This window comes from Pantherophis guttatus, chromosome 16, assembly GCF_059756535.1.
Source record: "Pantherophis guttatus breed Tessera chromosome 16, ASM5975653v1, whole genome shotgun sequence".
NCBI classification, from domain to species: Eukaryota; Metazoa; Chordata; class Lepidosauria; order Squamata; family Colubridae; genus Pantherophis; species Pantherophis guttatus.
Window position 1 is genome coordinate 10699841 of NC_142078.1, and position 16224 is coordinate 10716064.

A 16224-nucleotide genomic window follows, 5' to 3' on the forward strand; every position below is an offset into this window, starting at 1 on the left:
CCATAAATTTGACTTAAGTTGGGCGTCACTCACGCACCTCCCTGGCGGTTTAGCAACATGGGGCCTGTCTCCACCCTGCCACCACAATCCCTGAGGAATTTAGAAGAAGCCCACTCCGTAGCTTTGTACCTTTTGCTGAAGACATCTCACCTGCGTCCCTTTGGGTCCTTGCAACCCAGCCTCACCGCGTGGTCCTTGCTTGCCCTGAAGCACATAAAAATAATACAGTCATATAGAGTCGTTATTACAGCTTATATCAGTGATGGGCGAACCTTTTAGAGACTGAGTTTCCCAAACGACTGCAACCCAAGACTCACTTATTGATCGCAAAAGGGCCAACGTGGCAATTTAACCTGAATACTGAGGTTTTACTATCTGAAATAACGGTGAACAAGGCAGGGTTCAGCTAAACGTTCTAAGAAAAACGTGATGAATGCACTTTTATTTATTTATTTATTTATTACGTGTATTTATATGGCTTAGGACCCGGGTACTTGCGGGACCGCCTACTACCACCAATAGCCTCCCACCGGCCGGTACGCTCCCATAGAGAGGGGCTCCTCCGGGTGCCGTCAGCCAAACAATGCCGACTGGCGGCCCCCAGGGGGAGAGCCTTCTCTGTGGGGGCACCTACTATCTGGAACGAGCTCCCCCCAGAGATACGGAGGATCCCGGATCTGCGCACCTTCCGCCGCGCCTTAAAGACCTTACTATTTCACCAGGCCGGCCTGGCCTAATTTTTCCCCCTCTTTTATAAAAGATTTTTAAAATTTTAAATTTTTTAGTATTTATATATTCAATTTTAAATTGGTTTTAAAAGTTTGGGGTTTTAAATTTGTCGGGGCCAAAATTATTTAATTTGATTTTATTCTATTTTTTAAATTTTGTATTGTATGTGTTTTTATTGTTTGGCTGTGCACCGCCCTGAGTCCTTCGGGAGTAGGGCGGTATAGAAATCTAATAAATAAATAAATAAATAAATAAATATGCCACCATTCTCCCAAAGGACTCAGGGCGGCGAACACAAGTTAAGAAACAAGTACAATAAAATCATAATTTAACCCAAATAATTAATTAGTAGTAAATAATAAAGCCCGGAATCAGTCTCAGCCTATTTGTTTGAAAAGCCAAGTCTTTAAGTCCCGACGGAAGGATTTTTTTATGCCCCTCCATTTGTTTCTGCTTTTGAAATATTACGTTTAGCAACGTACTAAGGTCCTCTCAATTCCAGTTCCAATTTTTGCAGTTTCTAGGATTCGGAGCAAAGAGGGATTTTATTGGTATATTACATCCTGTCCAGCTGAAATTCCCAGACGAGACAGTTGGGAAATCAATCTTCAATGATTGCACGATTCGTTGTATGGCTGCTTGCCATTTCAAAATAGCCACAGTGGATGGTCTGAGTTGATCCGATTCCAGAGTTCATAGGTTTGTGTAAATCGCTGCTTGGAGAAGGAGCAGGTGCGATTTGGAGAGAGAGGGACTGAAGAAATTATAACATTCTTACCAAAGATCCAGCAGGTCCCGGATGCCCACGGAATCCATGTTCTCCCTACAGGAGAGACAGCAATATTGAATTGGCACACTGACTTTTCTATCCTGTGGAAACCTTGGTGGCCTCTGAGCTTGGCGGTTTCCTTGCAGATAATTCATTACCCAACTCATCAGTGCTGGAAGGGAGGAGGAGGAAGAGGAGATGGAGGACTGTGGGGTCCGTAGTGCTCTCTGAGCTTGATGGTTTTCCTGGAGATGTTTCATGACCCAACTAGGTAACCTCACCAGTGCTAGAAGGGAGTGGCATTTGCAGGGAGGAGGAGGAGGAGGAGGAGGAGGAGGAGGAGGAGGAGGAGGAGGAGGAGGAAGAAGAGGAGGAGGATTGTAGGGGTCCTTGGTGCCCTCTAAGCTTGGTGGTTTTCTTGCAGACATTTTGTTCTTCATCTAGGTAACATCATCAGTGCTAAAAGGGAGGAGGAGGAAGAGGAGGAGGAGGAGGATTGTGGGGTAGTTGGTGTTTTCTCAGCTTGGTGGTTTTCTTACAGATGTCCCATTACCCAAGCTAGGTAACACCATCAGAACTGATGATGTTACCTAGTTGGGTAATGAAATATCTGCAAGAAAACCACCAAGTTCAGAGAGCATCAAGGACCACAAAGTTCAACCTTGAGCTACAAATATTCTCTTCTATCAGTACTTGTTGTGGCCCCGCCCTCTGAGCCTATCTCATCGGAGGAAGAAAGCTCCGAACATGAGGAAGAGGAGTCAGCCAGGCCTCCCTCTCCAGGCCCCTCCCCTCTGACACTGTCTCAGGTGCCGGCTGAGGGAGAGGAGATTAGTCAGGAGCCAGGTGTCTCGGATGAGAGCAAAGGAGAGCCGTCATTCCTGGATGCACACCAACGAAGGCGTGATAAACGGTTGCAGCAGTTAAGGAGGCGTGCTAGGGATTAGAACTGAGTCACTGGACCACACCCCAGAGACTATATAAGAGAGGGTGGTGGCTGGTAAAACCCCGTGACGAACAAAAACGAACTTTGGCTAGTCACTTGAACAACGTCTGAAGCTGCCGAAGGGATATTGTTTTGCTGGACTATTTGCAATGCGTATGTAATTTTATGTTATCTGTTGCAGTAAAGCTCTTGGCAGACGGTGCTTATATTGTTGCCAAGTTTGAGATAACGACCTGTGTGCATGCCAAGTACTTTCTTAACCCTCGGCTGGCTGTGTTTGTGTGTGTGTGTGTAGACGGGGACAGATCAATATCTGCAAGAAAACCACCAAGTTCAGAGAGCATCAAGGACCACAAAGTTCAACCTACAAATATTCTCTTCTATCAGTACTTTTCGATCCTTTGGTCCCTGGGAATGGACTGGCACCATGAAAACCCTTGCCCAACTTGACCTGAATGTAAAGCACATATTTTGCTCTTTCCAGGAACCCTGTTGTAAGATACTCAAGGGCCAACTGAAAGTGGCAGAGGCAGTTATCAAGATAATCCCAACTGTTGTCCTTCCTGAAGTATGGAGATGAATGAGGAACTACTTACCATGCGCCCTGGAGAACCTGGAACACCAAGGAGGCCTTTGGCACCCATGACTCCCTAATAAAACAACCAGCACCGCCGTGAGATTTCCTGCTAGAAGCAACCTGAAACGTTTCTCTTAGAAGTGATGATAGTAATTATTACTTTAGGAGATGGTGCTACCAGTAGCTATGATGGCTCATAAATAGCAATTAACATTCAGCAATCACCCTGTCAGTTGTCACTTTATTACTTGCTGTGCATCGCTATTATGCAGGGACAGACTGCTATGAACTGTGGGGAGGGGGGATGAGGAAGGTGAGGCTTGGGAAATCGAAAATATAGACTGTACCACCTCAAGACCATGCCTCAAGATCATCCAGCTGGAAGAAGAAGGGAGCTGCCTACCAATCTGCGCTGGGACTGACTGTTTTGAAAACATCTTGCATCAACTTGATCGGTTACAGTAGGGTGGGCACTAAGGGACAGTTAGAGGGGTGGAAAAGTAGGGATTTTGGCGTGCAATTCTCATTTCTGGCTATGCAATACTGCAATACACTTGATCCCTAATAAAACTATACCTTTCTCAACAAATGGAGCCTCCACTTTTATTTGGAGGTTCAAGTTGTGGCAGGTCTGACACAACCAGATTTATGAAAGCATTCAGGGTTAATGTAGAGCCATGGCAACAAGAGACATCACCCTGCCAACAAAAGTGCGTATAGTCAAGGCTATGGTGTTCCCAGTTGCAATGGATGGCTGTGAAAGTTGGACCATAAGGAAGGCTGAGCATCAAAGAATTGAGGCCTTTGAACTCTGGTGCTGGAGAAGACTCCTGCGAGGCTGCAAGGAGACTGCGAGGCTGCAAGGAGACTGCAAGGCGATCCAACTGGTCAGTCCTAGAGGAGATCAACCCTGACTGCTCTTTAGAAGGCCAGATCCTGAAGAGGAAACTCAAATACTTTGGCCATCTAATGAGAAGGAAGGAAAGACTCACTGTAGAAGAGCCTAATGCTGGGAACGATGGAGGGCAAAAGAAGAAGGGAACAGCAGAGAACGAAGTGGCTGGATGGAGTCACTGAAGCAATCGGCATGAGCTTAAATGGACTCCGGGATATGGTAGAGGACAGGAAGGCCTGGAGGAACATTGTCCATGGGGTCGCGATGGGTCAGACACGACTTCGCAACTAACAACAACAACTTCCACAGATTATAACAGTTGACATGAGAGAAAGATTCAAATGCCACCCAACGGCTGCATTAATCACGCACAACGCGTTGGCAACAAAATGGTATATTTTTGTAGAAGACGAGGACCGTAATAATGACAACCTGTTTCAAGTATTAATATATACTCTTCCCAATTCAGTCGTCGGATGACACGCCACCACCTAAGCTCTTTGCAAAATGGTTTAGGTGACTAAAAAGCGATGAGGTTAACTAACTTACTGGAATGCCAAGAGGTCCAGGAAGTCCAGTTTCTCCTTTCACACCCTGGAGAACAATAAACCATCATAAGTGATGCGTATGTCATTCCACCAACCTTCTCTCCTACAGGGAGAGAAGCCTGCTGAGATTCTCTTTCCCTATGGAGTTTCATCTAGAGCCCTGTTGGTAGATCCTGGAATACAGCCTTCTCAATGGTGACACCCGATGTGAGGATAATTCACCCCCCGCCCCCACTGCACTGGTTTTACAAATGGGTCGTTTGTAGAACATCTTCAACTCTTGCTTATCATTGACTGATTTCTGCCTTTCTGGGATTGGATGTAGAGGTAGATCATTCACTGAAATGTATTTGAATGTTAGTATCGTTCATTCATTCATTCCCCATGAAGAAATTGGATTGATGTGACTGATAAGAGTTGACATTGACCCTATGGCACAGAGTCATCAAACACACAAACACACACACAGAGAGAAACCCTTTGGGATCATTTTGGAAGTGTTGTTGGTTTCAAGTGAGAGCTATTTTGAAGCCCATCACCCTTCTGGGGATGTCTTGTTTTGCCCTTCACCAAGAGTCACTTGGTTGAGTTGGGCAGAGAAAGAAAGAAAGAAAGAAAGAAAGAAAGAAAGAAAGAAAGAAAGAAAGAAAGAAAGAAAGAGAGAGAGAGAGAGAGGGAGGGAGGGAGGGAGGGAGGGAGGGAGGGAGGGAGGGACAGAAGGGGAGGGACGGAAGGGGAGGGGAGAGGAGAAGGAAGGAAGGAAGGAAGGAAGGAAGGAAGGAAGGAAGGAGAGAGGAGGGGAGAGGAGGAGAGGAGAAGAAAGGAAGGAAGGAAGGAAGGAAAGAAGGAAAGAAAGAAAGAAAGAAAGAAAGAAAGAAAGAAAGAAAGAAAGAAAGAAAGAAAGAAAGGGCATAGTACTAAAATCGTCTGCCCACCCTCAAATGTCCATAATCCACTTTATGAGAACTGGATCCTCAAAGGCAGCTTAAAACTCCCAATACTATTGTGAAATAATCTCAGTCCTTTTGATCTGGGGGTTGAACTCAATCCTTTCTGACTTTAGGATCCGGCAAAATAAGCCTTTATAACTACAGTCACCTTGGCTCCTTTCTTTCCTTTCTCTCCAGGTGGGCCAGGATCTCCAGGAAACCCCTAAAAGGAAAAAAAAAGTTTGGCTGCGTTTCACTTGCCTACTCTGATCTCTGATTCTCCATACAAGGTACACGTATGACGGATAAAACACACTAAGAAATGACCCTTTTGAGCCTGGCTGGTGTGTTCTTTGAAGAGCTCCTCATTCCTTACTTGCTTTTGAATTAGCCACGGTGAAGAATAAAATGGTAGAACCTTCCTAGCAATGGAGGGAGGCACCACTTCATCAATGAGATTGAATTTTAAGTTGTTGGTCTTAGAGAGAGCATGAATGGAGCAACCAATCTGTGTTCCTACTTGGATTATCAATTCCATGGATGACTTCTGGTAGAGCCCATGACAATGCTCTAGGACAGGGGTGTCAAACTCGATTTCATTGAGGATTGCATCAGGGTTGTGTTTGACCTCAGGGGGGCAGGGGGGGCACAGCCAGGGGGGGCATGGCCAGCTCGACGTCACTCATGTCAGAAGTGCTTGTGGTGGCCCGAGCACTCTGCCAATGAAAACAAACTCCCGAGCTCCGTTTTTGCCTGCGATGGCTCCCTGCAACCCTGTGCCAGTGAAAACGGAGCTCGAGAGGACTGCGCGTGGCCCTCACGAGCTCCATTTCCGGCTGCAATAGCCTCTGCAATCCTGTGCCAGTGAAAATGGAGCTCTGGAGGACTGTGCGTTGCCCTCACGAGCTCCGTTTCCGGCTGCGATAGCCTCCTGCAACCCTGTGCCAGTGAAAACGGAGCTCGGGAGGACTGTGCGTGGCCCTGACAAGCTCCATTTCCGGCTGTGATAGCCTCCTGCAACCCTGTGCCAGTGAAAACGGAGCTCGGGAGGACTGTGCGTGGCCCTCACGAGCTCCATTTCCGGCTGTGATAGCCTCCTGCAATCCTGTGCCAGTGAAAACGGAGCTCTGGAGGACTGTGCGTTGCCCTCACGAGCTCCGTTTCCGGCTGCGATAGCCTCCTGCAACCCTGTGCCAGTGAAAACGGAGCTCGGGAGGACTGTGCGTGGCCCTGACAAGCTCCATTTCCGGCTGTGATAGCCTCCTGCAACCCTGTGCCAGTGAAAACGGAGCTCGGGAGGACTGTGCGTGGCCCTCACGAGCTCCATTTCCGGCTGTGATAGCCTCCTGCAATCCTGTGCCAGTGAAAACGGAGCTCTGGAGGACTGTGTGTTGCCCTCACGAGCTCCGTTTCCGGCTGCGATAGCCTCCTGCAACCCTGTGCCAGTGAAAACGGAGCTCGGGAGGACTGTGCGTGGCCCTGACGAGCTCCATTTCCGGCTGTGATAGCCTCCTGCAACCCTGTGCCAGTAAAAACGGAGCTCTGGAGGACTGTGCGTTGCCCTCACAAGCTCCGTTTCCGGCTGCGATAGCCTCCTGCAATCCTGTGCCAGTGAAAACAGAGCTCAGGAGGACTGCGCGTGGCCCTCATGAACTCCGTTTCTGGCTGCGACAGCCTCCTGCAGCCTTCCCAAACTCTGTTTTCACTGGCAGAGGTACCACGGGCCAGTCCTTCACTGTTTCCAGGCCCATCCCACAGGCCAGTTCTAAGCACCCTGCAGGCCGGATCTGGCCCCTGCGGCCTTGAGTTTGACACCCTTGCTCTATGAAGTCATCCAAAGTTATATGAAACGAAGCATTAAAAATGATTAAGAAACTTAGTTCACCCTAAAGCTGAGATACCCAACACTGATGGCCATCAGGGCCACACGCCAACCTCCCAGTCTTCTAAACCTCCCCTTATCTCAACTCACCTCTTCTCCTCTTTCTCCAGGGGGTCCGTGGTCTCCTTTAATCCCTTGGGGGCCCTGGAAAGAAAGAGGAAAGGTGAACGGCCATTGAAAAATAAGAGATCAGAAATTAGCGTTGTATTTTTTTAAAAAAAGAGAGAGGAGTTTCCCTGCAACCTAGCTTTTCAATGATTGGATGGTCATTGGTGCAGTTGCCTCCCAGACATGCCAACTGTGAGTAAATCAATCTCTGAACTGGCCTGCTACTCAGAGTAAACATAACCATTTCCATGGAGGAAGTACGTTTATATAATTTTTTTCACTTCTTTCTCAGGACAACGGATGTGGATTTAAAAGGTAAAGGTTCCCCTCACACATATGTGCTAGTTGTTCCCGACTCTAGGGGGCAGTTCTTATCTCCGTTTCAAAGCTGAAGAGCCAGTGCTGTCCGAAGACGTCTTCGTGGTCCTGTGGCCGGTGTGCCTCAACGCCAAAGGCGCATGGAATGCTGTTCCCTTCCCACCAAAGGTGGTCCCTATTTTTTCTACTTGCATTTTTTATGTGCTTTCGAATTGCTAGGTTGGCAGAAGCTGGGACAAGTCACAGGAGCTCACCCCGTTACACAGCACTAGGGATTCAAACTGCTGAACTGCCGACCTTTCAATCGACAAGCTCAGCGTCTTCGCCACTGAGCCACTGCTCTACAATTACATACGATCCTGCAAAGAGGACAGTTCCTACCTGGTCCCCTTCCATTCCAGGTGGTCCAGGGTTTTGATCCACTCCCGGAAGACCATCTGATCCAGGAAATCCAGCATGTCCTGGGAGACCAGGTGGCCCAGTTTCACCCTTACGGAAGAAAAAGCATCTCAGGAAAAGTCTACTCTCGAAGAGCGCATCCAACAAGCTATTTTGAAAGCGCTTCTAGCGACTCAGTTTTTTACTAATAAGAATGCAACTTGGTGAAATCACAACAACTGGGATGAACTAGAAGGACAATGTGGATCTGTGAATTTTTTGATCCGAAGAAGGAAAGGTCTTTGGAATCTAGTATGGGTGCTGTAAAAGAAGAGCAGGCAGAGCTGGAAGGCAGGGTTAAATGTGTCATTAGTTTGGAATCATTGAGTAGCCGCATGAGAGCCAAGTCCAGCCTTCCATGGATTCCATTGACCCTTATCTAATGCCAATTTAGCTTTGATCAGAGGTGAAATGCTACTGGTTCGGGCCGGTTCACCTGAACCGGTAGTAAAAAAATGCTTTAAAAAAGTTTTTAAAAAGGTTCCGACGATTGCGCGGTACAGCTAATTGTCACAGCTGATCGTCAGAACTTTTTTAAAACTTTTTTTAGTTAAAAAATGCTAAAAAAAGTTTTAAAAAGTTGGCCACGCCCACCCAGTCACATGACCACCCCCATCAAGCCACCCCCACCAAGCCACCCCCACGGAACTGGTAGGGAAAATTTTTGAATTTCACAAGAAGAGGGTAGCAATCTTACCTGGTAACCAGGTAATCCTTTCTCACCTGGCTGCCCTGGGTATCCGGGAGGACCCTAGAAATATAAGTTCAATTTACATACAGGCAATGCAAGTTGAGTTCTTTCCCCCATATAAGAAAACCAGAAAAATATTTTTAGGAGGAATCTTCCCGTATAGGAGGAAGAAAAAAAAAAATCAGGCTGCATCGTAAATGATATTCATAAAAGTCCTAAATTGTTGCATGAGATGGTCAACAGTCACAAAATTCTGAACATTTGATCCCCTGTAAAATGGCATAAAATTTGCTTTGATTTAATTCATGAGAAAAGTGACTGCCAAGACGAGTTCATGAAACGGGGGTCTAATTAAGATGTTCATCAAACATTCAGTTCGTCAAAGCGGGACCAAAACAGCCTAATTTTCCCCTTAACAAAGGTCAACTAAATCAAGTCAACCAAAATTATACTATGGTATGGACAAGTTCATCATTCCACGTTTTTTTTCCTGCTTACAGGTAATCCAGGTTTTCCTATGTGGCCAATCGATCCTGGAGGCCCTCTCTGACTCTGTTTGAGAAGGGAAAAAACCATAATTATTGATTATTGATTTAAAGAATATCAATGATCATTGATATCAATGATCTTAGTGAAAAGTCAAGGTCAATTCATGACCTTCAAATATTTGTTTTCTCTTTTTTTCCATCCCTTGGTCCCAGCAGGAAGAAGTGCTATCCTCAGGAAGGCACAGAAATTGAAAAATACTGAGATTTTTTAAAACAGAAATTGTGTTTCATTAGCTGAAAATTTGAACGCAGGGCTCTTGGCTCAGACAGAAAATCCACGCGCCATCTGGTGGCTAGAAAATACCCAACATTAAATTGTCATTTAATGTTTTAAAATGTATATTTAGCTGTTTAAACGTTGGCAGATTTTGGTAGCTTAGAAAACACCTAACTGTACTGATTCACCAGCCAAGATCTTTTAACTTTGGCAATTGGGTGAAGTCAAAAAGTCAAGGCAACGAGATTGAGTTGACTCAACGCAATGAGTCAACCCAATGAGAATCAACCAATGGAATAGCTTGCCTTCAGAAGTTGTGAGTGCTTTCAAAAGAGACTGGACAACCATTTATATGAACTAGTATAGGGTCTCCTGCTCAAACAGGGGGTTGAACTAGAAGACCTCCAAGGTCCTTTCCAATTCTATTATTCTCTATCCATGAGATAGCTTGCAATTGAAATGTTTACCCTGCTAAAATTCTTTCGCACTGAATGTCTGTTTCTAGTTTGATTGGGTCTAATATTTCACGTTTTGCCCTTGAACTGATTAAAAAAAACCCTTATTATGGAATAATCATTTTTTTTAAAAAAAAAATGTTTCTACTTACTGGCCATCCTGCTTGAAGAAGTTGATAGAATGAAGACTGCTAAACAGGGGAAGAAAAGAAATAAATTTGGCGTTATCAAAGAGAATGGACAAACAGGTGCACATATAGAATAGAATAGAATAGAATAGAATAGAATAGAATAGAATAGAATAGAATAGAATTAGAGTATAGAGTATAGAGTAGAGTAGAGTAGGATAGGATAGGATAGAATAGAATAGAATAGAATAGAATAGAATAGAATAGAATAGAATAGAATAGAATAGAAGTAGAGTAGAGTAGAGTAGGAGTAGAGTAGAGTAGAGTAGAAACAGAACAGAACAGAACAGAAGTAGAGTAGAGTAGAGTAGAGTAGAGTAGAGTAGAGTAGAGTAGACTAGACTAGACTAGACTAGAGTAGACTAGACTAGACTAGACTAGAATAGAATAGAATAGAATAGAATAGAATAGAATAGAATAGAATTCTTTACTGGTCAAGTGTCTTTGGGGCATATGGTCTCAGTGTACATAAAAACTAAGATATGAGTGAACCAATAAGCAACTATAATTTAGCATTTCAAACACAAAATGTGCAATCACTCTAAAGAGCAATCAGCAACCATTATCTTTTGTACAAGCAACAAGACCAGAGCAGTACAAATATTGAAAATAATAACTTGGGGACTAAAAAGGCATACAAAGGATGGAAGAAAGATTAAGATGTTAATTGCTCGAATGAGAGAAGGCTGGAAAGCATAATTGTATGTTTTATTTAAATTTCTTTATTCTCTTTCTCCTACTTTCTGTTGATTTTTTTTTTTTTTTACTGCGTCGAAAATAGTAATAGATATAAATAACTAAAGTTCGGCATCCAGCGGCTATTGATGGAGCCAAACCCACACCACCAATAAAGACTAAGAATTAAGGAGGGGGAGAAAAAAATTAAAGGGGACACAGAGCTGAAACATGAAACGAGCAAGTTGCTATTCTGAATAGCATCCCTCGATGCTGCAATTTCAAATATTTGTTTACCGGTGGAACCATTAAAAAAAAAAGTGATTTAAAAAAAGCAATCAAAGGAAGACACACGAGCTGGATAAGGCACCTACGTAAATCCAAGTTGTAAAATAAGAAAGAAAAGACGAGATAAACGGCGGTAAGTAATATTAGAAAACTGCTGTTTTAATCCTCTCGAATGGCAGTCAGCCAGTCTAGGTCGGGGCAAGTATTAAACCCCTGGGTGAGTTATCAGATTTCCAGCAATGGATACAGTTTGCAGAAGTCAATTAAGACCCCTTTTTTCATTTTTCATAGTTTCAGGGTTTGGATTTCTGCATTTTAAACTTCACACCTGTGTTCTGTTGATCTGGGGGCTTAAATCAAGAAATAAGCCCATTGGCATCTGATGGTTATTGGCATGAGCCGCGGTGGCGCAGTAGTTAGAGTGCAGTACTGCAGGCTACTTCTGCTGACTGCTGGCTGCCTGCAATTTGCCAGTTCGAATCTCACCAGGATCAAGGTTGACTCAGCCTTCCATCCTTCCGAGGTGGGTAAAATGAGGACCCAGATTGTTGAGGGGCAAGAGGCTGACTCTGTAAACCGCTTAGAGAGGGGTGTAAAAGTACTGTGAAGCGGTATATAAGTCTAAATGCTACTGCTATTCCTTCCTTCCTTCCTTCCTTCCTTCCTTCCTTCCTTCCTTCCTTCCTTCCTGCCTGCCTTCCTGCCTTCCTTCCTTCCTTCCCATGGTAGTGCAGTGGTTAGAATGCAGTACTGCCAGCTGATTCTGCTCACTGCCAGGAGTTTGATCCTGACCAGCTCAAGGTTGACTCAGCCTTCCATCCTTCCGAGGTGGGTAAAATGAGGAGCCAGATTGTTGGGGGCAAGAGGCTCTGTAAACCACTTAGAGAGAGCTGTAAAAGCACTGTGAAGTGGTATATAAGTCTAAGCACTATTGCTATTGCTACCGTATCACCTAGCAACTCATTTAACAAATGTTTCACTTAGCAGCGTCAATTTTCGGCTCTATCGTGGTCATAACCGGTGCAACCTAACAGTTAAATGCGCCTTAACATGCAACATTGACCTCAAGCAATGCTGCACATCTAGACCCATTTCTGAATGAATTTGAGACGTGGAACGGAGGAGAAATTCATTTAATTCATGCTTTAAACAAGCCGTGCGAATCTGCATTTCCCTGTCTGGGAAACAGCTTGGAACGCAACTAACCCTACATATTGAATATTTGTTCAAATTACTGCAGCGGCTCAAAAATTGCAGACATCTGTCTTTGAGGAAAGCAATTTGGTTTTCAGAGTTAAGTTGCCCGCAAAGGGATTTGAGTAATAAAGCAAAGAAGTGTTGAAATCAGTAGACAGACGTTCTTGAAATCTGGCCAAGCCATTCATGTGGATTAGCGTTCCTATCTCCTCGACAGTTTTAATCTCCGGCTCCCGTTTCCAGCTCCGAGTTTCTATCGTGTTTCATTATCTTTTGATTAAAATGTTCAGGCGGAGCGCCAAAAGATCGGAGGCGAATACCGCTATGGGAATGAAGACTTACCGTGAAGGCTAGCCAGTCCTCCTTGGAGTTTCTACCAAGAAAGATAATAGGAAGACCGGGAGCACCGACGTCTCCTGGATTGCCTCTGTGTCCTGGTTGGCCAATCGCACCAGGATAACCCTAAAAGAATTAAAACATATAGATATTAACCGTTGTTTCGTATAAGAGCTAAGACAGGACTGAGGAACTGACGAATGCTCCACTGCCCAACCATTGTTGGATGTCATTTTTCAGCAATTTGAGACAACACAGTCAATGGCTCAGCCAAACCTGGTTGAGATGTTACCTTGGTGCCCTCTGAGCTTGGTGGTTTTCTTGCAGATGTTTCATTACCCAACAAGGTGACATCATCAGTGCTAGAAGGGAGTGGGGTGTAAAGAGGAAGAGGAGGAGGAGGAGGAGGAGGAGGAGGAGGAGGAGGGAGGGAGGGAGGGAGGGAGGGAGGGAGGAAGAGAACTGTGGGCTCCTTGGTGTTCTCTGAGCTTGGTGGTTTTCTTGCAGACATTTCATTACCCAAACTAGGTAACATCATCAATGCTAGTATAGTACAGAGCAGTACCACAGTAGCACTGATGATGTTAGCTAGTTTGGGTAATGAAACATCTCCAAGAAAACCACCAACATTAGAGAGCTTCAAGAACCCTACAATCCTCCTCCTCCTCCTTCTCCTTCTCCTGCTGCTCCTCCTCCTCTCCACACACCCTAAATAAAAATTGTCTATGTATGGCCAGTTCCTGGTGAATTAATTCAAAATCATTTGTTCTATGGACCTAAACCACATGAAAAAGAAACGAGGCCTTCAAATAAATGGGAAATCTTTAAACAAAAAACTACACCTTGATGCTGCCAAGAAAATTAAAAGACGCTTGCTCCTGGGGAGGAAAGCTATGGCAAATCTAGACAGCCTACTAAAAAGCAGAGACATCACCCTGTCAACAAAAGAGTGTATAGTCAAGGCGATGGTTTTCCCAGTTGCAATGGATAGCTGTGAAAGTTGGACCACAAGGAAGGCTGAGCACCAAAGAAGGAGGCCTTTGAACTCTGGTGCTGGAGAAGACTCCTGTGAGTCCCTTGGACTGCAAGGCCATTCAACCGGTCAGTCCTAGAAGAGATCAACCCTGGGTGCTCTTGAGAAGGCCAGATCCTGAAGAGGAAACTCAAATGCTTTGGCCACCTAATGAGAAGGAAGGACTTCCTGGAGAAGAACCTAATGCTGGGAAAGATTGAGGGCAAAAGAAAAAGGGGACGACAGAGAATGAGGTGGCCGGATGGAGTCACTGAAGCACTCGGCGTGAGCTTCAATGGACTCCAGAGGATGGTAGGGGACAGGAAGGCCTGGAGGAACGTTGTCCATGGGGTCACGATGGGTCGGACACAACTTCACAACTAACAACAACAACAAATTCCAATCTTTTCCGTTCAACTCACCTTGTCTCCTTTAGGTCCCATTAATCCAGGTGTTCCACGACAACCCTAGAAAATCCAAAGACAATATAGAGTTATTTATTTATGGTAACTAATCATCCATCCATTCTTATAGTTCACCTCTTCACTATGAATCTATCAGGTGTTTCCATCCATATTTACAGGATGGAACCACATCACAAAATTCTAAAATGTGTGGGATCCTGGTTTACCTACAATAGGGAATATTGGTCTGCTATCTAAATTAAGACATAATTTTTCCGCCTACTCCATAATAGGACTTTCACCAGCTCACACAGTTTTTAACAGGAGAGAATAACAGAGTTGGAAGGGACCTTGGAGGTCTTCTAGTCCAGCTCACTGCTCAAGCAGGAGACCCCATACAATTCCAGACTAAGGGTTGTCCTCCAGTGATGGAGCACCCACAGCTTCTGAAGGCAAGCTGTTCCACTGGTTAATTGTTCTGTTAAATTCCTGCTTTGCCCAATCATAAAAGGAGCAGAGAAGACACACAAGAGGCCCTCTACTTACAGGCAAACCTGGTGGCCCTGGTAGCCCACGTGCTCCTGGTTTAAGACGGCTCCCTTGAATATTCCTTAACTTCCATAAGGAGTCTGGATCATGGTTCTGAAGAGGAACTTCACTCAACTTATGCCAATAAGCATCTCCCTTGAACGTCTTAGAGACAGGCCCACCTTGTAGTTCCTTCACAGCATTGTCAAGTTCTGCTGAAGCTCTGGTAGAGTTTTGTCCAGTGTCTTGATCTAGAGATGCCTTCAGCCTGGACTGAAGGATTAAAATCTCAGGTATGTTTTCTGGAAATTCACTCTGCTCAGGGACAACTTTTGGCAGAGCGGAACGGTTAAAATCCACGATAGGATTGTGGAAGTAGGCACCAATGTCACCCTTGAGCTTCTTCTCAATAAAGTTCTCATCTAGAGATCTGGAGAGGTCCCCTTTCTTGGGACTCGGAGAAATGACTCTGAACAGAGTTCTTGAATGAATATTGTTCTTATTAAATACGTGGGTAACATTCGTAAGGGAGCTGTCTGTTTTTTCTCGCTTCTCTGTAACCAGACTTCCATTTCTGGATGATTGAGTGTCGGAGAGGCTGAGGAGCTGCAAATCCGAAACCATCCCTGAACGAAGAAGCCTTCTCCTGGAGAACCTGCTGAGATTTTTCAGAGAATCTTCCCACTCTCGGGGATATGTCAAAACTGCATCTGACTCCAAGCCCTAGGAAAAAAAAAACAGTTTAAAAGCTGGCTGTGTCCCAGTTTTTGAGTTCACACAACATCACAATCATGGCTTTGTCTAAGCATGGCTCACTCAGCAAACTGTAGCTGGCTTGTCATAATGTGTTTAAGCTAACTTCATTTTTTTTATTAACTCAAGTGGGGTTCGTAGGACACAACACAAGGCAAACAGATTACATTCTGAGCTTAACGGACTGGGTGATACATGCATGCCTCATATTCACTATAAGAATGAGAGTCTTACTTTATATTTTAAAACGAGTGGAGGAATACTGTCCCACATCCTTAAGCATTCCCAAATTTGCCTCTTTGTTTAGAGAAAAAATAATCATAATTTCCAATTCCTCATGATTTCAATTAAAAGTGCCTAACATCCTTAGTCCATCTAGCAATTACTAGGAATCTAAGAATTCTAACTCTGGAAGGTTATGACGAGGGACTTTTTTTACATTTATTTTGACCCTGCAAGGTTTATAGATTAACAGGAAGGATTACAAGCAGCAGGCAGAACCCAAATCAAGCCTCAGTTTGTGACCTCAGCTCAATAGTGTAATGCATTGTGATGTTGCGACAGATCTGGTGGCAGGTATCATCTAACAAGTAGATGATACTCTACTCTACTGAATCATCTAGTGAGGTATCATCTAACAAGTAGAAGTAGGTATTTGTGTAAGGAGGACAAAGCAAGGCAGCCCTTGTAGGTAGGCTGCATTAACAGAGGGACAGAATCAAGATCATGAGAAGTGTTGGTATTCCTTTATAATGCCACACTTGGAATCCTGCGTCCAGTTTTGGTCACCACA

General features: G+C 44.6%; 1 protein-coding gene across 1 annotated transcript; it reads right to left on the reverse strand.

Moving 5' to 3' along the window:
- Positions 1-1246: 1246 nt before the first annotated feature.
- Positions 1247-15447, reverse strand: LOC117676306 (uncharacterized). The gene is made up of 12 exons (XM_087879712.1): positions 14697-15447; positions 14169-14213; positions 12741-12860; positions 10203-10241; positions 9329-9382; positions 8837-8890; positions 8083-8190; positions 7366-7419; positions 5563-5616; positions 4466-4510; positions 3041-3094; positions 1247-1552 (listed from the first exon to the last, which is right to left on the reverse strand). Exons 1-12 carry the CDS (start codon positions 15300-15302, stop codon positions 1493-1495), a joined length of 1293 nt encoding a protein of 430 aa, XP_087735838.1. The 5' UTR covers positions 15303-15447; the 3' UTR covers positions 1247-1492.
- Positions 15448-16224: the final 777 nt, after the last annotated feature.

Coding starts and splice junctions, on each gene's coding strand:
- LOC117676306 (XM_087879712.1), bottom strand. CDS start 15,302: ATGGTTTCGGATTTGCAGCTCCTCAGCCTCTCCGACACTCAATCATCC. Junction 7,420..8,082: donor CTGGAATGGAAGGGGACCAG/GTAGGAACTGTC, acceptor CTTTCTTTCCAG/GGCCCCCAAGGGATTAAAGG. Junction 4,511..5,562: donor AAGGAAAGAAAGGAGCCAAG/GTGACTGTAGTT, acceptor ATTGTTCTCCAG/GGTGTGAAAGGAGAAACTGG.